This window comes from Furipterus horrens, unplaced genomic scaffold (assembly GCF_987537825.1).
Source record: "Furipterus horrens unplaced genomic scaffold, mFurHor1.1.pri manual_scaffold_5, whole genome shotgun sequence".
Classification (NCBI taxonomy): Eukaryota; Metazoa; Chordata; class Mammalia; order Chiroptera; family Furipteridae; genus Furipterus; species Furipterus horrens.
The window spans coordinates 120204336-120225914 of NW_028327175.1; the positions used below are offsets into that span (position 1 = coordinate 120204336).

At 51.5% G+C, this 21579-nt stretch overlaps 1 protein-coding gene across 1 annotated transcript in view; it reads right to left on the reverse strand.

Annotated features, from left to right (window-relative positions):
- Positions 1–21579, reverse strand: part of GTF3C1 (general transcription factor IIIC subunit 1) — a 74299-nt gene that overhangs the window by 1520 nt on the left and 51200 nt on the right. The window contains 17 exon segments of the mRNA XM_090277421.1: positions 406–598; positions 1325–1376; positions 2142–2688; positions 3907–4184; positions 5366–5625; positions 6331–6618; positions 7864–8036; positions 8854–8947; positions 9687–9749; positions 12214–12326; positions 14106–14187; positions 15347–15489; positions 17592–17749; positions 19787–19975; positions 20115–20196; positions 20671–20806; positions 21181–21322. Coding sequence (XP_090133547.1) covers positions 406–598; positions 1325–1376; positions 2142–2688; positions 3907–4184; positions 5366–5625; positions 6331–6618; positions 7864–8036; positions 8854–8947; positions 9687–9749; positions 12214–12326; positions 14106–14187; positions 15347–15489; positions 17592–17749; positions 19787–19975; positions 20115–20196; positions 20671–20806; positions 21181–21322 — 2993 coding nt within the window.

The window sequence follows — 21579 nt, forward strand, 5'->3', positions numbered from 1 at the left end:
GTGAAGGCCGCTGGGAGGGCCAGCCCGGGCAGGAGCGCAGGTGGGGCTGGGACTGCAGCAGAGCTGCACGCAAGCAGGGCTCAAGGACAAAGGGCCCCTGAAGCACGGAGAACAGGCATGGCACTGTCACCGGCAGAGCTGCCTTGGAGGGCAGTGCAGTGGGCCTCTGCGCAGGGCTGAGAACGGAGGTGGAGCACAGAATAAGGGGAAGCGCCCGGAGCAGAAGGCGCTTCTGAGGGGCCTGGCTCTGTCAGGAGGCTGGGGGCCTATCCCTGCGTCTGCTGCCCCCTGTGGGTGGCGCCTGTGTGTAGTGGCTGCACCTCGGGAACTCACCCAGCGCACCCACCGCCCCACCCCTCGGAGACCCGGCCCAGGGCCAGGAAGAAGGCGCCCCGCGCCGCGCACCTGGAGCAGCTCGAGCACGACGACGGGCTGCAGGACGCCCTGGTAGTGCTGCAGCAGGCCGCTCTCGGGCACGCCGGGCCGGGCCATGATGTGGTACAGCAGCGCCTCCATCATGCCCTTGCACACCGGTGTGTTCAGGTGGCCATCCACGATGCGCCACGGGCGGCTGATGAAGCAGATGCTCTCACAGTCCCTGCAGGGCCGGCGGATGGGTGTCAGGCTCAGCAGGGGGAGACAGCTCGCTCGCACGCAGCCCCCACTCCACAGATGGGACTGAGGCTCAGGGAAGCCTGGGGTCCGGCCCACCTTCTGTTCTGCACCCCCACCCACCTGGACAGGAAGGGCCCCAACCCCTGGGCCCACAAGCACCAGCTGAGGAAAGAAACAATGTGGGAACCTGCTCAGACTCGGTCGTAACCAAGACACTTTCCTTAGAAGGAAGGTTTCTGCTGAACACTAAGCCAGGGACTGGACTGCCACACAGGGCCCAGGTTTGGGGCGGGCCCTGGACTAGCTGCACATTTGACTTTGACCACTGACTGGGCCTGGGTGGACTGAATCTGAGCTCTTGGGAGCCAAGAGCACATGGGTTCTATAGAGCTGAGGGCAATGCACATACATGTGGGAGGCGCCCCTGGCCGGAAAGGCTTCTGTGAAACCCACTGCTGGAGACAAGCCCAGCCCCTGCATGCTAGGAGCACTTACCTTGTCCCCCAGTGAAAGGGACAACCAAATAGTACCACACATGTCCATGTGCCCCCGGCCGAGAAGCACAGTGCCGGGCAGACTGCCCCATTTGTATCTCTGTGAAAGGCTTCACAGGACCATCACTACTGGTCTCCTGCCCAGGAGCCCGAGGACAAGCTGCTCTGCCCCCTGCCCCTGGCCCAGGACTCCTGACTGTCAGTCACGTACTCACCTTTCCCGCGCTGCCTGCGGAAGGCTGCTGGTCACAGAACCCTCCGCCAAACCTGATGAAAGGGGGAAAGGACATGAGTGGCCTGAGCAGGTGGGAGCCCATCTCTTCCCCTGCCATTCATTCAACAAGTACTCCTGGGCTATGGGGACAAAGCTGTGCACAAAGGGACACAATCCCATTCCTCATGGAGCCTGCGTCCTCGGAGTGGCGGCTGTGGGGGCTGAAGCCTACACACCCAGAACAACACTGGAATGGACCATGGTGTGCACACGTGGGGGCTCGTTCCCAGGGCCCTGAGGACCCCCATGCCAGGGGAGGTGAGTGAGCCCCCCATCTTCCTTCAAGAGTCCCGACCACAGAGCTGTGTGTGTAAAACCCCTAGGCATAAAAGAGCCCCCCCAAACAAAGCACCTCGAGACGGCGCCTGCAGAGGCCACTGCTGTGGCACGACAAGGACACACAGGATAGGGAAACCGCAGGCTTCACTCGGTGCCAATCCTAGAGAGTGGCGAGCCCCTCCCATTCTGCCACTGCTCCCTTCTCTTGGCTGCCTAAGAAAATACTGCTTCTAGAACCTCCTCCGGTGCCTCTACACTGCTATTCACAGACCTACTCAGGAGCCAAAAGGTCCCGGCCCTCTAGGCGAAACACTACATGTAAAAAGGCAATCTCTTTCCCTCCAGGTTGAGGCTGTGCAAAGCTGAAGTCAAGGTCCCTTTTGCCAACAGCAGCAGGTTCCCAGTCTCACAGGACAGTCGGGCCCAGGCACAGAGAATGGACAGGCGGGGGATGGGGTGGTGGGGACAAGGTTCTGTACCTCTGGTGTCTTCCGAGCCCTCTGGAAGCTGAGGCTGAGAGCTCAGCTGCTCTTGGCTAGGAGAGCTGGGTGCCCTGACACTGTCATGGTCCTGCTGTGTGGCTTCCGATGCTCCTTGGATGGCATCCCCCACACCCATGTCTTTAAGGGCTACAGGAAGAGCAGGTGCCGGGGTTTCCACCCCGTCCTCTGCTCTTGGGCTGGCGCCCAAGCGCACGTCCTGGAGCGTGGGCCTTTTTGCTGGGGGCCTCTGGGCACACTCAGAGCTGGTCTCCCCGCTTGGACTGGCCAGGTCGGTGCTGGCCCAGCTGCCGCGCCTCTTGCTGCTCTGGGAGCCCTGAGAAGGCAGTGCCTGCCTCTCGGCAGGGTGGTCCTCGCTGGAAGTCCCCTCCAAGGGCCTGGCCTGGGGGTCCTCTCTTTGTGTGTCGGTGTCTTCTTTCCCTTTCAGCTGCACTGAGTGCAGGAGCCAGGGCTGGGCAGAGGCCATAGCCACCAGGCGAACGGAGTTGGCGCCGACTTCCAGCACCTGCTGCCACTCCAAGAGGTCCTAGGAAAAGGAGACACACTGGTCTGTGCGGGACCCCGGGACCATCAGGGTTTGCGTCCCTGCCTGATGTGTTTTAGCATCCTGGGCAAGTGCCTAGGTCCATCAGGGCAGACAATTCGAGGATGAGGTGGGGCTTCCGGCCCCAGGTCGGCCACCAAGCCAGCCACCAAGCTGGCCGTGTAGTGCTCAGTGTGCCTATTTGTTAAACAAATCAGACTGTGAACTTCTTGGAACCACAGCCGCACACTTGAAGCTGATGACTTTACAAGTTTCCTTCTGCCCGGCCAGCGTCTTCCCAGAGGACTTAACGCCCCCAAGTGCCATCAAGTCCTGCAAAAGCCACTCTTCTTCCCATATGAATGACAATAACTCCTCTCACATTCGTACTGTGCCCTGCTTCCAAAGCTGTCCTTATCTAGGAGTTGCACCAGCTCTAAGCAGCACACGGAGTCACTCTCATCTTTCTCTTAATTTTTCTATTAAAAACCCCCAAGTCAGAGCTCAAGGAATTTGCTGGGAACCAGGCCTCACGTGCAGGCTGTGTGGGTCTGGGGAGAGTTTGTTGTGTGCACTCGCCCTCTGGGCCTGTGGCCCAGGCACCAGGGAGCTGCCTGCCCTGTCACCTGTCAACAGTCGATAGGCCTGCTGCCTGGGTGCCACACTGGCCTGTGGACAAGCCCCATCCATCACCTCCCCAGGCTCTAGGTGCACCAAAACTTGTGAATAATCGAACCGCATGCGGGCAGTAGTTACCATCACCTCTTTACTTCCCGCACTCATAAAAACTTGTTTGATAACAAGTCCCCAGCAACACTGGCATCACTACCAAGTGACAGACAAGCACCCTACTGCCTCCAAATGCTGACAGTGCTCAGGAGGGCAGCCGGGTCCCAAGGCACTCCATTTAAAAGGTCTATCTCTTGTTACATTGTTTGGGTTCAAGGGTCAGTGGAGCAAACAGGTTCAGGCAAGTGAAGTGGTGAGTAAAAGGGCTCCAGCCAATTGGGCTGAAGGAGCAGAGCCCCCTCTGGCAAGACCTTTTAACATTCAGGAAAAGCTGGGTTTTAGGCAAATCTATTTTTACACGTTGACAACCAATTCAGTTTTTAAAATCATTATATTCTAGGTCTCAAACCAAGCGCATCCACAGTGTGCACCTGCCCCATGAGTTGCAACTTATGCTTTAGCTGTCCCGCAGCTAAAGAGAGCACAGCTTACCTGGACGTAGTCTGTGAAGGTCTTGGTGCGTTCACCATCTGCCCTCTCGAAGGCAGAGAACCGTCTGCTCAGCTCCACCTTGTCCACCCCAAAGCAACCTCTGGCCGCAATGGCCCCCTGGACCTCCAAAGCTGCAGACACGTCTCCAGGTTTATACCCAGACAGCTCCACCTGGTGGACAAACTCTTCCCAGCTGCAGGTGTCTTGCTTGTTTATCAGCTTGGTGAATGTGTCCGGGAGGCAGGAGGTTCCCACTGTCAGCTCTTCCAGAGGAGCGGCTACAGGAGGAAGGAGGATCAGACTGGCCCTGACGGAGCCCCTGTGCAGGCCAGTGCACCCACGATGCTGTGGTGGGATGCTCCAGCGCCCACCCACCGCTCCCCAAACCTTCTAGGTGCACAAATTTGGGCACCTGGCAGTCAGGGTCCTGAGACGCACCCCTGGGTCCCTGACTGTAGCCAACGGGGCGAGATTCCCCTGGGGCCAGTATGAAACTCCTGACCAAGACTCAGAAATGGGGCAGAGGTCTGAAAACTGTGACCCCAAAGTCCTGGAGGGGAGATCCTTAACCCGGCTGACCCTGGGCCCCACCCTTACTGACACTCCATGCGCATGGTCCCTCAGACCCTGTGAGAGCCCCAGGACCCTTCCCTGAATCCCTGTTTCTGGCACATTAGCCAGGGCTGCCTGCTGTTGCCTCCTGTGAAGGCGCCTGCTCAGACCAATCTTGGTCATCACTGCTTCAGTGGGTCAAGTTCCAGACAAAGCACGGAAGACGAACAGTGATTATAAACCCAAAAGTAAACACCATCCACCTCAACTCATAAAAACACAGTCAGTCAGACAGAGGCAGAACAGGGGCAGAAGGGGGAAGGAGATGCGGGGAAGGGAAGGACCCTGATATTCTAATTTTACAGAAGGAGGACAGAATGCCTAAAGTTGAGGGTCCAGGAAATAGAGGTTTAAGTCAGTTATTTAAAGTTTCAAAGGTAATCAACAGAAGAACTAAAAAAAAGTATAAAAATTAGAAGTAAAGGAGGTGAGAGATAATGAATGTAAGCAGAATAGTAATTTTTCACAGCAAGAACTCAAAATACTTAAAAATTTCTCAAAAATGCATAGAGTTATAAAGGGAGCCACCAAAAGAACTAGAGACAGAAAGAATGAAAAAGCTGTCCTGGTGCGGGGGGAGGGGCTGCTGCTGCTCCTATGTGCCCTCCAGGGGCCGTGAACACTCCCAGGGGTGACTGATAGAGAAGCTCTAAGGGAAGTGTGAGCACAGCCTGGGGCTCCCCACTGACCAGGTCCCAGGGAAGGTCAGGGACAGTGCTGCTGGGGCTGGCTGCTGGCTGGGTGTTCTTCTGTCCAGACCCAGTGAGCTGTGCCTTGCACTTGGCCTTAGGAGCTGGGGGGTGGGCATCAGGGTCTGGTGACAGGCTGGGCCAGGGGCAGAACTCACCTGTGGGCCCGAGCCCGATGGGCGAAGGGCTGCAGCGGAGCTGGAACTTCACGTGGCAGGAATTCACCACGATGCTGTCATTGGGGTTGAGGTTTCGGGTGCTGACAATGCCAGGGGCGCAATAGCCCCTCATCAGCAGGTAGTTGGTATGGGAGGCCTGGGGGGCTTTCACCTCGATGCTCTGGCGCTTGCCCACTGAGTCTTCATCCAAATCTTCCTCTTCCTCTTCATCCTCTTCCAAGGCTCCATCCTTCCCCAGGCTGGGAGAAGAAACCTGCCCTAGATGACCACACTTGTGCCCAGCTCCCTGATGCCCTGCCACCTCTCCCGGTCCACACCATCGCCCTCAGAGTCTGTGACTGGACCTCAGTAATGGCCTGGTCACTCCTGGCCTCCAGCTGTGACGGTGGGCATGGGCTGCCACACCAGAGTCTCCCTCACCCACCTGGCCCCTGTTCACATACCTGTCTTTGCAAGGGCTATTCCTTTTGCCTGAAAAGCCTTCCTAGTCTCTGTCCACAAAATACCCACTTCCCATTAAATCTCAGTTCAGCTATCATACCATCAAGGAACTTTTGCCAATCCCTCCTCTGTTCTAACCTCCTTGCTACAACGTACCGTGTCTTTCTCTTCGGCATAGCCAAGCCATGCCTCTGCCTCCCCAGTGGCTGAGGCACCAGCAGAAGGCCCTGCACTGGGTGTGGCCCTGGAGTCCCCAGTTCTCAGGGGTGAGAGGCCCCGGAGGCAGCACTTCCACTCTGCTATCTTTGTCTGGCAAATGCCCACACAGCGCTGATGTAGCACAGAAAAGTCAGCATGTGCTTGTTCATCAACACAGACAAGATGACCAAGCAGATAAAACTGCGGACACCATGGGAATGGGGAGACGATGGTGCGGAAAGCCCCCTGCTGCTCAGAGCAGTGTGCGCGGGCAGTGTGAGCAGTTGCGAGGGCTCAGCCCTTACCTCTTAATGACCTCGTTCTCTACCATCGAACTGTCCACCACGACGATCTGCTCAGGGATTCTGACATCCACGGAAACAAGGCCCAAAGAGAAGAGGGTCAGGGCAGCCACACAATGTCCTCCAGGGCCGTCCAAAGAAAATGCCACCATATCACTTGGGCAGTCGTTACTATCCTGGTCCTTGAAGGAAAAATTATCAGGCTGGTCCAACTTGCCGGCAGCCCGGATTCTGTCAAAGAACTGGAACGATTCTGTGCAGATGGTGCTCGGAAATCGCCATGTAAAGATCCTACACAGACAAAAAGAAGGGCAGGGCGTTCCTGAGGACGGGGCGTTAGAAGCCTTCACTTGATGGGCTACGCACACTTCTGATCCTACAGAAATGAGAGGACACACATGTGCTCAACCCCACTGTCTCCAAAAGGCGACAGCAGAGAGCCAAGCCCTTGCCTTTGTTCAAAGTGCCACTTCCCAAGACTCTGCAACAGCAGAGACAGAGGCACCTAGATCAGGGAGAGGGACCCACGGGTCTGTTTGATTTGCAGGCCACTGCTCAGATGAGGATGCTGCTCAAGGTCAAATGGCCTTGTGGGACTTGGATGCATGTCTTCTGCTTTCCAGGTCACGGCTCTTTTTACTACATCAGGCTGCTCCCCAGGAAGGAAAAGGAGACTGAGGGTCCCTCAGGAAGGGCATTTAGGAAAGGAGCAAGTGTCTGAAGTCACAGGCAGAGAGATGGAAAAAAGAAACAAAACAATACTCAATTTGTTATTGTTCTGTTTCTGAAGGCAGTCTCTATGCAGCTCTGAGGAGCGGTCAGGAGACCAGCATGGAGAAGGGGAAGGCAGCCCAGGGGAGATCTGCCAAGAAGAACTCCTGGGACTGTTTTAATGGACTTCCTCTGGTGGTTAAGGAGGCTGGGGGCACAGGTGCCAGATGTGCGACAAAGGGCAGCCAGGTCTGCGCCGGTGTGAGGCCGTGCTGTGAGCTGTGAGCTGTGAGCGGTGCTCCTAGAGGAGGGGCCACATCAGGCGATTCTCAGCGGTCCACACTACCACTCAGGCCGCTGCTGTGCCGCAGACCGAGCCTAAGCAAGAGCTGATGGCTTCAAAAGGAAGCGTGTGAGCCTGCACGACAGGTGGCGTGGTGCAACTGTGAGTGTCAGGATTAGGGACTGAGGTCATGCAACCAGGAGGGTGCACTTTAATTGGACCAAGTATTACATGAGAAACTTGATCTTACCGAGTTAGACAGGAGAAAGGGAAACAAACTACGTACAGAAATGGTAAATGCCCAACACAAAATATTGCAAGTGTTAACCTTACACCCGCACAAGGAAAGACAGGTATGGATGAGAAAACTCGTTCCTCAGAGGCTGCATCGCGTACCTGAGGCCACCAAGGCCCCGGCTGCTGTGTTCTCTGATGAGGACGGATGTCCTGTTATTTTCCACTCATGTGCGCAACCGTGGCTTGGCCTCTGACATGGGGCCCCCTGCCCTTCCTATGGCCAGGTCAAGGGAGCAGGCGCTCACCTGTAATAGCTCTGGGACAACTGGTAGGACATTGGCACGAAGGGCAAAGCCCGGTTTTTCTTTGGGCCCAGCGTGTGGTTGACCCGGCGCCGGTTAACCAAGCTCCTTTTCTGGCACTCTAGGAAGGCCTTCACGAGAATCTGGTCCTTGTACTCCTGGTACAGGCGGAATGTCTGTAACGCAGCAAGTCATGGGTGAGCAACAAGCTGGGGACTAGAGACATGGAGGCTGGAGCTGACACTTGGTGGGGGTGTGTGGAAAAGCCTGGAGGACGCCAGCAATTCTAACTGTCACCCTTACTATCACGTCACACCTTAGAGACCAAAGAGAAGAACAGGGGACTGAAGAAAAAGGACGGCTCTGCACCCCACACCTGTTTCTTTGGATGCAAAGGCACCAGGAGTAAATGCAGAATCAGCTGTGACACCACTCTTCCTCCTCACCCAACACATCGTATGTCTGGTTAGCTCCACCCCCAAAATATGTTCCCAAATGCATCTGGTTCATGCTGTCTACATGGCTAGCATCTAGTTCACACCACCATAGTCTCTCACTGCAGCCTCCAATCAACCACTCTCCCTGCTTCTACACATGCCGCCTCCGCCAACCCCTGACCACTCCCCACAGCAAAGCAACCCTTTGATGCCTGTGTCAGACACATGTTCTTTCCCCATCCCAGACCCCCTGCAGGGAGAGTGCCCACCCTCACTATGATGGACAAGGATGCCTGTGAACGGGACCCTGCCCACTCCAGCCTTGCCTCCTACAAGTCTACCTCCCATCAAAGCACTGGGATTGTGGAGGTCACTGGGTCCTGCTGGCATACTCTACACATGGAATAAGTGAGGGCCAGAGTCTCGGGGGACCTCAGGCTCCTCGGAGCCCACAGCTGAGAAGAGAATGAGCAAAACCTCACATGACACCGGCCTCTAGAGGGACGCCGGTCCCGAAGCACTTCTGTGAAAGTGATGCTGGGTCTCTGATACCCACCTGGAATGACTGGCAGGACTTCATCTGACTGTCTGAGAGGGCCAGTGTGCTCTGGATCAGGTTCTGGAGCACCAGAAAGTGAACGTCGTCCACGCTGAAAGAGAAGGGGGCGGCAGGGTAACATGAGGCCACAGGGCACCACGTATTCTGGGTGGATCCAGTTCTCACTGAAAAAGTTTTCAGTCTCATAGAAGTGACCTGAATACCCAAACTACTTATAAACCAAAACAAAATATATGACGGTTTTTAAACCTTACAAACTGGTCAATTTTTACAGGTAAAAAGTTTCAGCCTAGTGGCTAAGGGGTGACATAACCCAGAAACATTTTCATGATAATTAACAAATGTGGGTAAGTGCTTATATTTCCTTTTCATCTAATTTTAAACAAGTTTTCTCCAAAGAGAATAGGCTTCTTACTGAAATATAGAGCTAAAAAATCAAAATGAATATTAGTTATCCAAGATGGGGGAAAAAGCTGAGCTTTCTAACCACCTTTGCTTAGAAGGCTCATGGGCTGAGAGTTCAGGCCCTTCCCCAGCCCATCTTAAGGCCAGCCCAGTGATATGGGAGGTCAGGGTTAGTAAACTTCTGTAAAAACCAGATAAGTAATTGAGGCTTCGTGGGTTATTTAGTCTCGATGCACCCACTCAGCTCTGAGGTGCTCATGGGAACAACACAGACAGGACACAGAATGGGTGTGGCTGCGCTCCAGTATGACTTTACTTACAAAAACAGGAGGCAGGATGGATTGGGCCCTAGGTGACCCTGTGCTAGGCTGCAGGCAACCCAATGAAGCAGTTGAGGAAAAGGCACCTGGTATGTCAGTACTTGCCTATTAAGTTCATCCTCCTTCCCGATTTGGTCCTTTCTGTCTCCAATTGCCAAAACTCGGTATCTGTGTAAGAAACAAAAAAAGAGCACATCAGTGAGACACAGCAGCCCTTCACTAACCCGAGCCGCATCTTGCTCAAGGTGGCCATTTATTGGCTAAACTTACTAAAATTAAACATGCACACTTATTGGGTTGGCCAAAAAGTTCGTTTGGTTTTTTCCATAAGATGGCTCTAGTAGTGCTTAATTGTCTTTAACTTCATCCGAAACAATTTTGTTAGATTGTATTGTGACAGCTGTCACATCAGTGTGCATTTAAAGAAAAACATATCAAAATTAGTGAATTCTTGCGTAGCCATTTTAATATTGAAGATGGAAGAAAATACATGACACTTTCGGCATATTATGCTTTATTATTTCAAGAAAGGTAAAAGCATAACTGAAAGGCAAGGAAAGATTTGTGCATTGTATGAAGAAGGTGCTGTGATTGATTGAACGTGTCAAAAGTGGTTTGCGAAGTATCATTGTGGAGATTTCTCGCTGGATAATGCTCCACAGTCCAGTAGACCAGCTGAAGTTGACAGCAATCAAATCGAGACATTAATTGAGAACAATCAACATTATTCCATGTGGGAAATAGCTGATACACTCAAAGTATCCAAATCAATAAATGAAAAATGTACCTTTTATTTTATAGAAAAAACTAAATGGACTTTTGGGCCAACCCAATAAATTAAAATGAGAAAATACTGTCTTCTGTCCATCAAATGAGAATGTTAACGAAATGAGGGTGGAACCCTCGCCGATGTAGCTCATTTGGTTGAAGCATCATCCCCAAACCAAAAGGTTGTGGGTTTGATTCCCGGTCAGGGCACATGCCTGGGTTGCGGGTTTAATCCCTGGTCTGGGCGTGTATGATTCCCAGCTTGGGTGCATGTGGGAGGCAACCAGTTTCTCTCTCGCCCTTCCTTTCTTTCTAAAAGCAATGAAAAAATGTCCTCAGGTGAGAATTTAGAAAAAGAAAATGAGGTTTGAGAAAATGAAGAATGTTCATTTACTGATGATTATGAAGTGAGATGGGAAAATGTTAATAGGCAGAGAGCTACTGTTAATTGCGGGCTTATTATGATTCAAACAAGCCCAAGAAAAAAGACTGGAAGAAAATATCCAAAAAAAGGGAATGGCTGTATTAGGTGCTGGAATTACAGATTATTTTTTTTTTTTATATCTTCATGTAAAGTTGTTTTACTGTGTTCATACCAAGCAAATAAATACAAGAATAAATCATAGAATGAACTTTTCAAAATATATGGCCACTTGTAAGACATTTTGTTGGTTTCTACAAAACTGAAGTCAAAATTCAACTTCGCCATAGTAAATGTTTTCTAAAATTTAGTAGCAAAAAAGAGCACCTTTTCAGAAAAACAAGTGAACTATTTTTAGTCAAACAAGAACATACTTGGGACCATTTTCTTTTTTGTCTTGCCTGCCAGAAAGCTCAAGATTAAATTTAATATTAAATTATTACAACAGAGACTTTTTCTTTCCTCTAAATGGTTCACTCTTTTAAGTTCTTTATTTTAACTATCTTCTTCTAAAACTAAAAGTTGCCCCAGAACTTTATGGAAAATATGTGGTGATACAAGTTACAGATGGGTGAACAGGGCATGTGGACCCTTTTACGTTTGCATAAGAACTGCGCCATTGGGTAATCTGGGGAACATTTTACTGCCATTAACAAAGCAAAACTCCCCAAATAGCTAAAGGGCGTCAACTCTGACAATGACTACAAATCACTCCTTAGGACTGACATACAGCAGACACGTATGTGAATTATTTGTTGAATAAATGGAAGGATGAGATCTCCAACTGAAACACAGAGGGCTAACTGCAAAGGTATAGTGCAGTTCACAAATACAAACTAACTGATGAATATCATCTCCTTATAGGAAGTAATTCAGAAATACAGTGGCTAGAGAGACTGTCTTGATGAGGATGGTGAAGAGAGGGGATTCCCATTGGGATTAAGCAGAGGAAACAGGCCTGGTTCACAGAACACAAGATTTTAAAATTTCATAGGGTTCTGTGCTCAAACCTAAGTATGTTTTTCTCCAGATGCTGAGTGGTCGAATTGAAAACTGCCGGGACTCAGAAGTCAGAGGCACCTAAGTTCAAATCTTGGCCCTGTTGCTCACAAGCACTGTGACCTGGGCAAGTTAGTTACATCTCAGAGTTGCCTCATATGTAAAATGAGCAATCTCAGCAAAAGCACAGCAACCAGCTGAGAAAGGCAGAACGAAGTCAGCAGCAGGGCCTGAACGGGAGCGTGGATGGGAGTGCCTGGCGGGGCTATGACACCAGTGGCCCCCCATTTCCAAGTCTCTAAGAGACGAGGTGGTCCAGTCAGGAGATACAGCTGGATTGGTTGGTTGCAAGGCTGAGTGGGACTGCTGACCCAGGCAGTCCCAGCTGGTGACATTTTCTCATGCCCCAAGAGATCACACAGCACCTTCCTGGAAGAATCTTACCTGCCAAACAGCTCCTGAAGTGTGTCTGGGATTTCAAGGTTAGGATTCTTTAGAGATGAACTAAACTTCTCTTTAAGCTTCTCCACAAATTCTTTAAACTCATTGGCACAAACCTTTTAACATGAGAGAATATGTTAAGCCACTTCTCTCCCTGAAGGGAGGTTTTGATAAGATACATCAAGAAAAACCTTGTAACAAACTCCTGTGGCAGTGACCTCCCAGAAACACAGCACTGCTCCCCTGCCTTCCGGCCTCCCCAGCCACGCGGTCCACCCAGGAAGGAGACAGATGCTCAGGGCTTTGGCGCACCTGGTGCCAACGAACACACTGATAGCCCTCAGCACTGCACTGCCAGCTTTCTCTCCCAGCCCCAGGAAGACCCAACTGTCCTGCCCAGTCCCCAGAATGCCCACTGTGCCCCAACCCCACCAACAGGCCTATGCTCCTGTCACCTCCCTCCTCCCAGGTCTGTTCTTCCCTGGCTCACTCTGTGTGAGTCCACCTCCTTCCTCGCCTCCAATCCGCCCCCCGCCACTCAACCGTGGACCCCAAACCAGTCCCCTCCTGCACACCTGCACCGCAACCATGCCATTCCAGACCAGAACTGTAACAGCCTCATCGCCACCCTGCTACACCTTCAGTCTCACCCCTCCAGTTCATCCTCCATGGGTGGCCCGCAAACCGACTGTGTCCCGCACAGGATGAGCTCACCTCCGCACCTGCTGCATCTTGCTGTGGCCCTCCCCACACTACACTCCCCACTTCCTTCATGGCCTTTGCCTCAGCTGGCCCCTCATCTTAGAAGTCTGGGCTAAGCACACACACCTGCGAAAAGCCTCTGTAGTAGAGGCTGTTGGTCGCCTACTTTCCCAGCTCTGACGTGGTCTGGGGAGCATGCACCCATCTGAATGAGTCAGGATGGGACTAAGCCAGTGGCGGCAACCTCAGGGGCTTCTGGGAAAGGCTGTTCCCTCCCTGATACAAGGGCCCAGTGAGCCCAGTGCAGCCTCTCTCCCCATTTCTTCCCGTCTTTGGATTCTGTTGTGAGGACCTGAGCTCCAGAAGTCAATCAGCAACCAGGAGGTGACTGGATTGAGGATGGACAGCTGACAGCCAGGGAATGGAGGTACAGTGACAGAGTGAACCCTGGTCCTGATGCCATCTCTGCTTTACCGCACAGGCCCACAACTGCCCATCACCTTGGCACAGGGAGAACGAAGCCTCCGGCCCCCGTGAGGCTGTCTCTCTGCCACTCGAAGCGTGAGCACCGCTGGCGCTCCTTCAGCCCTGCTGTCCTCTCTCAGGGACCGCCCCATTCTGCGTGGCCCATCTACTCCTCCGTGCGCCCCATGACCCATGGCTCCCTCACGGAAGGGCTGGGTCTCTACTTGGATCGGCCTCGCCCGGCACAAGGCTGGACACACACACAGCAGAGGCCAGTGTTAGCTCAACGAGCAGGGACTGAGTGGGCTCTGGGCTGAAGAGCAGAGACATCTGGGTCTGTAGAGACAGCTTCCTTCTTTGTCGGCCACTGTCCCAGTCCCACCTGGACAGAAAACTCAGAAAAAGTCTTATATCCTATCTGCAAGCTTGCCAGGCAGTCTAGCCACTTACAACTTCTGAGGAGTCACCTTGTTTCAGTAACAAAATAGGCCCAAGGCACAGCAGCCCAGCAAAGCTGCATTTCAAATACTAATCGTTTTGAAAAACGAATGCTGGAGCCGGATCAAATGAATTTCGAAGCCAAAGAACTGACAAGTCAATTTCTCAAATGAGCAGGAAAAAGCCACGTTCATAAGGCTGGCAGAGGCACTATGAGGCCCAGGTCAGGACCAGAACCTGGAAACCGCTGCCTCCAGTGCAGGCTGAGCCCAGCCACCGACCAGGCTTACCTTTGGGTCTTCATAGTCACATTTTCGATTCATGAAATCTCCAACCAGAGCCTTATCTTGGTACACCTCGGCCAGGCACACCCTGCAGAGAGAGGAGCAAATGAGGCTTGGAGTTGGAATGATGTCCATGCTTAGAACCACCAGATCTCTGGCTTCACATGGGAAAGCCCCTTGGTATGCATAACCATGTGGTTCTCAACCAGGGCCATTCAACCCCCCAGGGAACATCTTAAGACACTTTGGTGTCATGTGGGGTGGGAGGTGGGGTACTGACTTCTAGTGGGTAGAGGCAGGGATGCTGCTCAGCACCCTACAATGCCCAGGACAGCCTCACAGCAGAGTTATATGGGCCCTATGTTCCCAGTGCCAAGGCTAAGAAACTGACTGGACTTGAGTTTCCTCTACAGTATAGTCTTGGCTGCTGGAGGCAACCCATGGTTGAGAATCAACCCAGAGCCAAGCTCTCCTGCTGACCCATCCATAAGTGACCAGTGGGTGGAGGTGGCACTTCCCCACTTTGCCATGTCCCCCTCTGGCTGCCACATGTGGGCATCTCCCCCAAAACTCAGCTGCTCTCTGGTGCCCCAACTCAAGCCCATGCCTGTGGAGGAGCCGGAGGAGGAGTCTGACGAGGATGGCGGCAGTGTCTTGCCCAGGCCCTGGGAGGAGATTGGGGGGAAGGGCAGCCCCGCTGGTAAAAGGCAAATTGCAAGGGGAATGCTTTGCGACCCAGCCAGCTACCATCAGCACACAACCAGGCCATGGCTGGGAAATTCAGGAACCCCCATCTGTGCTGAGGCCATGGCTGAGTATGTACGTCTGGTCCGGTGACCCATGTCTAGCTTCACCTTGGGCCACTGAAACATAGATAGAGATATCAAGAGCTGCTCTGGAATACCAGAAACAGCAGTGGAAGTCAGCAGCTGCCTCTGCCTTTACCACATGCTAAGTACGTAACAAAGGATAACAGCACCTACGTCACAAAGTTTTCCTAACATCTAGATAGTATTTTGCATGAGAAAGTGCCCAGAATCAGGCCTAGCCCTCAATAAATCAAGGACAAGCTCACTAATGAACACTGGCATCTGGGCAGACCACTGGCATGTACCAAGCAACTCAGGAGCTCTATCAGCATTTCACCCTGGACCCTTAAGCAAATGGGATGAGAGAAGAGTAAAGAACGGAATAGAAGCACTGGAATAACGTTATCCTGAAGTTATGAAAGTTCAAATAAGACTTACTTATAGTTCATATAGGCTTGTGGGTTTTTGACTATGAAGCGAGCTCTTCGTCCAACTGAATGAGATGTTTTATCCAAAGACTCTTCAAAGGTAGCGTGCAAAATGTCCCGCACAACCTGCCAGTGGACAAACGGGCCCTTCACCTGGATCAAACGCAGAGTCAGGACAGGAAATCAGTATCCCTGGAGCCCATGCCTGGGTTACTGACCCAAAGGGGTGGGAAAAACCCCTCAGCAGGTACTCCCCACTGCCACCTCACGTGTTTATTCAGTCACATCCACTTGGCACCAACCATATGCCTGGCACAGGGCCAGGTGCTGGGCAGAGAGGAAGAAAGTAAGTCCTCAGAGTCCTGTGGAAAAAGTGTCTCCTGACAAGTAAGAGAGGTGCTCAGAGGGTGCTGGCTAGTACTGATTAGAAGGGCAATACGTTAGGGAAAGTTATGAATATATGAAATATCTTTAGTTAGAGGGCTTTACAGGCTTAATTATGGATTATGTGTGGTCAGAAACATTCTGTGTGTTACATTAGCAGAAAAAGAATGTGCTAAGTTAGTAGACTCAGGAGAACACCTCAGTCACACACAGGAAGGCAGAGCTGACATAATGAAGGGGCAGGATGACGAGTTTTCTTACAGCCCCAGAATGAGGTGGCCCAAGAATATGCTGTAAGTTCAAGTGAGGAAGTGGAGGGTCCACTGACCCTGAATGGGCAGGACTTTTCTGGCTCCTCCAGCTGCATCCAGGGTGGGTGGAAGGAGACATCCCTCACCCCAAACCCCTTGATGAAAAAAGCCCATTATAGAGGCAGAAAACAGAAACTGGGGACAGCAATAATCACTTTCAGGTTTTTCCTTGGAGAAGGAACTGGGCTGGAATTTAGGAGGGGGCTGAAGGGGGAAAGAATCTGGGAAAATGGTCAAGAAAGGGATCCAATGAGCCTCTGGCATCCAAGTGGACTTCCCCTGGCTGTCATTGTTGAGAACAGGAAACACCAAATGGGCTCTAATGAAGCTGCCTCACCTACTTACCTAGAAGTATTACTATCAGCAAAAGTCTCTGAATTGGCCCTGGCTGGTGTGATTTAGTGGACTGAGCGCTGGCCTGTGAACTGAAGGGTCTCTGGTTTGATTCCCAGTCAGGGCATATGCCTGGGTTGCGGCCAAGTCCCCCATTTGGGGGCATCTGAGAGGCAACCACACACTGATGTTTCTCTCCCTCTCTTCCCCTTTCTTCCTCTCTCTCTAAAAATAAATAAATAAAATCTTAGAAAAAAAAGTCTCTGGACTGGACGATGGGGGAGCTTACTCTTCTGGTGGCTTCTGGGAACCAGAGTGATGAAACAGTCGCCCCCCTGGACTGTTCTCCCCATGCCTTGCTGCGGGCTGAGGAGACGAGACTGGTACGAGTGGCGAGAATAAACAGACTAGGCGTCAATGAAGTTGCTTTGGGGAACGTGGTGAGGAGATGACCTCTGGTTTGGGCTGTAGAACCTTCTTGGAGGCAGTGATATCAGAGGAAAAAGGGAGTATGCTAGCACAGGGAGCGAGTTCCTCCCCATCCACCAGAGAATTCAGGGATACAGCCAGGAGTAACTGGGAGTACAGGGGACTGTGGTGCGGAAGGTGAAGTGAACCGTGAGGAAGTGGGCGAGTCAGGCCGAGGCCGCGGCACCATTCCACACCGCCTCAGCAAATACGACGGTTACTGTGTGGCAGGCCCCATGCTGGGTGACAGCGATGAAAACAAGTAAGTCCCCTTGCCCCGAGGAGCAGCCACTCCAGTGGGCCAAGAAGTGCCAGGGACAACAGAAACAGCATGAACGTATCTGCCCAGGGGACGGAAAGAACACAGTGATCACTCCCATTTGACAGGATCAGTGAAGCCTTTGGGGAGATGATAAGCAGTTACTGAAAGAGAAGTCAGGACTTTTCAGGCACATGAGGATGGGAGGAGTGGAATAGGAAAGGGGTAGATTCCTGGTGAAGAGAGAACCGCTTTGGTCTGCTTTGCCTGCAGCCAGGCAAAGAGTCCTCTGTATTTGCTGAAAGCTGGGACAAAATGTGCAAAGACAGGAGTGGTATTAACATGTAAGATTCTGGGACCTGCTTTTCCCAGGGGCCCTGACAGAAGTAGATGACATAAGCGGCCCCACGGGGCCACAAGCCTCTTGTGTGGGTCGGACAAGAAGGAGCAAATCAGTTGGCTGGAGGCTGGACGGAGCAGGGGACCAGTGGGCTGCGTACCTTGGTATTGAGGATATTGCTGGCAATTCGGCAGAGCATGAGCAGCCCGTCTTCCCGCATGGACCAGGTGACACGCAGCCGGGTCATCCTCTGCAGGGCGCTCTGGTCGGCCTCATCGTGGTAACGCAGACTTTTGCTTTTCTCTTCTTGGAGCTCTTCTAAGAACACCAAGGAGAGAAGGGAGGGAGCCTGTAACAACCGGTTTGGGGCTGTCACTCTAGAGAGGGGAAGGTCTCTACCCAGCTAGTAAAACTTGACCAAGGATATCAGCTATTAGAATCACATTGTGTCCAGAGCTATACAACTGACCACAAAAGACCCAGCCTTTCCTGACAGGTTTTTTACCCCCTTTCTTCATTTATCTTTGGTGCATTTCACGGTGAAGGACTGGGCAGCCTGAATATAGCCTCCTGTTAGTTATCTGCCGGTCTCCATTTTCTCCTCCTGTGGTGCTAAGGCCTTTGAAGGCACCTTCATAGAACTGTGTGAAGTGTGCTCAGGGCCCGTTTGCCCAGTGAGTGCCTCCCCCATTTCTGCTGCTCTGTGACCTCAGAGACGTTGTGCAAACTCTGGTGCACTGTAGGACTGAGGGCCATCCTACAGGGCTGCCATGGGGATTGAAGGAGACTGAGACACCTAGTGCAGCGCTTGGCACAATGTAGCTACTAAATTAATAATAGTCACTAACATTATGGAATTATTTACTATATGCCAAACACTGGTTTAGGCTTTTTCCATATATAAACTTATAATTAAAATAATACTGTGCAACCTTATGAGAAAGATGTAGTCATTATTCATTTTTGTAATTGCAGGGTCTGGAACACAGAAGGATACAGCAACTTGCCCAAAGTACAACTACTAAGTAGCAGACCAAGGGTTTGAACTTGAGCTTGTAACCACGCTTTTACCAAGGTCTCCTCCCCTCAGGGGAGATACTGATGGCAATTTCATGAGGTAGACACCATATGCTACTGCCAATTGCAAAACAGGGCAGGAAAATTTGGATTCAAAGTGACACCACAACTGTATTTTGCCTTGTAATGAATTCAGGCAGGTCTTTGTGAGCCAAAACGATAGGCAATCGACACATGGCTATTTGTTATAAATACTGGCCAAATAAAGCACTGAAAAAAAAACAGTTTCCTTTTTAAACATTGTTTTCATCTGAAGTAGCTAGCTATCAGGTCATTAAAACACACAGACCTCTTAAATAATATAAAAAGTGGTCTAAAAAATAGACACAGCAGTCTTCTTGCTGCCCTCCTTCACTGTAAGCACTGCTCAGATGAAGAATCCAGAATGGCAATCTATAAGATACCACACCTGAGAGCTTCATGCGACCTGAAGAGATTTTGCAGGCTTAGATGATCCTGTCTTTCCTCTAATTTAAATATATAACAGACTGACACTGAGCTGTACTCAGCTTCACGAGTGTCTCTGGGAGCCAGCAACACGGCAGAAGACATCAAGACCAAAAGCAAGAACTACAAGACTGCCCCTTTAGATAGCCTCTTCCCCAACCAGACGAGACCAGGAACTGTTAGCAGAAGTACCCGGAATTCCACTGCTGTGAGAAGGCAATGACTGCTAAAGGGATTGAGCCTCTGTGTGCAAATGGTACTGGCATGTGTGCAAGTCCCTTTACCCATATCCTGTGTGTCAGCCTGGGATGACCACTGGGCAGCAGGCACATTTCTTGGGAAGATCTGAACTGGCTGCATCCCACCTGTCCTCTGTCCTCATCCTTCTCCCAGGGAGGTGAAGGGGCACCGGGGTACACCCCACCCTAGAATCCTGAATCATGGCTTAACTAATAATAAATACTTGTTGGAAAAGTATACATATAAGCATCAAACCTTAAATTCTGCCCTGATTAGCATAAATGTAGATATTAAAAGGTAAACCAAAAGAATAATAGGATTTTGGCTAAGAATTTTTGCTAAGGTTTTAAGGTTGAGATGAAACTACAAATTTTACTGAGGCAGTTGATAAGTGAACAGACTCCATAAAATAGAGAGAACAGGGGCAGCACAGGGAGTTGAGGGTCTCTGTCTACCAGCTGGCTCTGGCACGCACAGCAAGCCCACAGCGTTAGCGCCCTAAACCGAGAGCTCGGCCTGGCTGCGGTGAGACTGCTGCACGTATCGGAGCCGGAATGTGCAAAGATAAGGCCTTGCAAAGGCAAGTGTAACCTTTTTTCTTTCTTTTGATCTTCTTTCCAGGGTCCTTCTTCAGCCGTTTTCGCTTCTGGCTCTTCCCACCCCTGACTCTCTGGTTCCTGTCCAGTGTGGGCTCTTGGTCAACCTCAAACTGCTCGTCCCTGTCAACACAGAGCCCGGATCCTGCTCTGGGTTCTCCCCAGATATTCAATCTGCCATTGTCTAGAAATAATCACAGGAGAGAAACATTTCAAGATGAGCTCTGCAAAGGCCAGAAGCCAAATGAAACAAACGCGCGGCAGCCGTGCTGGCCCGGAGCTGGTACCATACCTATTCTGGGGGGAGCTCCCAGCACACGTACCTCCAGCACCGAGCGGCAACGGGCGCTTGGACAGAAAAGGTTGGAGCCTCACCGTGAGCCCATTCTCAGAAGTGGTGTTCTCCTAAAAGACAAGTGTGGCACTGGAATGAAGCATGTGGTCTCATGCATCCCCAGGAGGCCAGAGCTGCATATGCAAGGAGGTGCGTGTGTCTGATGGAGATGCCAAGGATAGCTATGCAGTGACTGCCAAGAAGCTGGCAGGGCTGCTTCAGCGGCTGGGGTTCTCCTGTCAGCCACTTTCTTATTACGCATGCACCCCCTCTTATATGACCTTTATCTCACAGACTTTTTCTTCCTTCTTTAAAAGGAACACCTGTCCATGTCACAGAGTAAGTTAGAATCAGTTGAGGAAAAAATAACAGGCAAGGCAGGTGTTTAAGGGGCCTGATATAACTTTGATACATATAGAAATAAATATTTGTGTTTCTGGTCACTTTTGGTTTTACCAGTTCCGGAGCTGTGAGCTGGGAGAGAGACAGGAGGATGTGTAGTGATGGCAACCCCCTGCGGTGGTGGCTGAGGTGTGGGCACCCACCTTTTTGGTCTTGTTGATGATATAGCTGGTCCAGATCCAGTTGCGCTTTAGGTGTCCATAGAAACTGGAATCGAGCCCAGCGGCTCCAAGCCCATCTCCGGGGATCAAGCCCTCATCCACGACCTCACGGCTGCCCCTGAGAGGCGGGAAGGAAGCAGAGAAAGAGCTCTCCTCAGGGCTGAAGAGAGAGCCCGCGGTGTAGGGGGTGGTTACTTTTCACAACTTTTACCTTCCAAGAAAAATACTTAATAGAAGTGAAGAACTTGTCAAACCCTCAGATTTTTATGTAAAATTTCCAATTTTTGAATTTTGGTAACTGATTTATCTTTTTTTAAAAACAATGTGTAGGCTAATTAAGGTTTGGCCGGGACCAGGCGTGGCTGGTGGCCACCAATTTGCAGGATCTGGGACTTGGGCACTCCCGGTCTGACATCTGAAGCCCGACATGGAGGAGCTGGAGCCTGTGGGATGAACACTGCTGTGACCCTGCACGTGGGGACAGGAACGCACGTGGTGTACTCCATCATGGCGCACTTGCGCTCCAGATTGTGCTTGTGGATGGCGCTCTCCTGCTCCTTCTGCAAACCGCCCTTGTCATCGCTGCCCTGATCTGGGCTGCTGTTCTTCCTGACCCGTGGGTTGCGCACCACACCTGGAAAACGAAACAAGGCCTGCTGACAACACCCTGCTGCTGTGGTTCCGGAGGCCCATGCTGGTGGCTGGGGTTGAGGCGATCCCCTTTCTGTGAGGGCCCCTCAACAAGAGGAGAGTGTCTAAAACTGGCAGAACCTTTTTGCACAACATGCCATATTACAGGTGTCAGCGGGAGCAAAAGGAAGACTTAAACACTGAGGGATGAACTGAGAAAGGGTCTGTACTCAGGCCGGACACTATTAAGGTGGGTGGCCA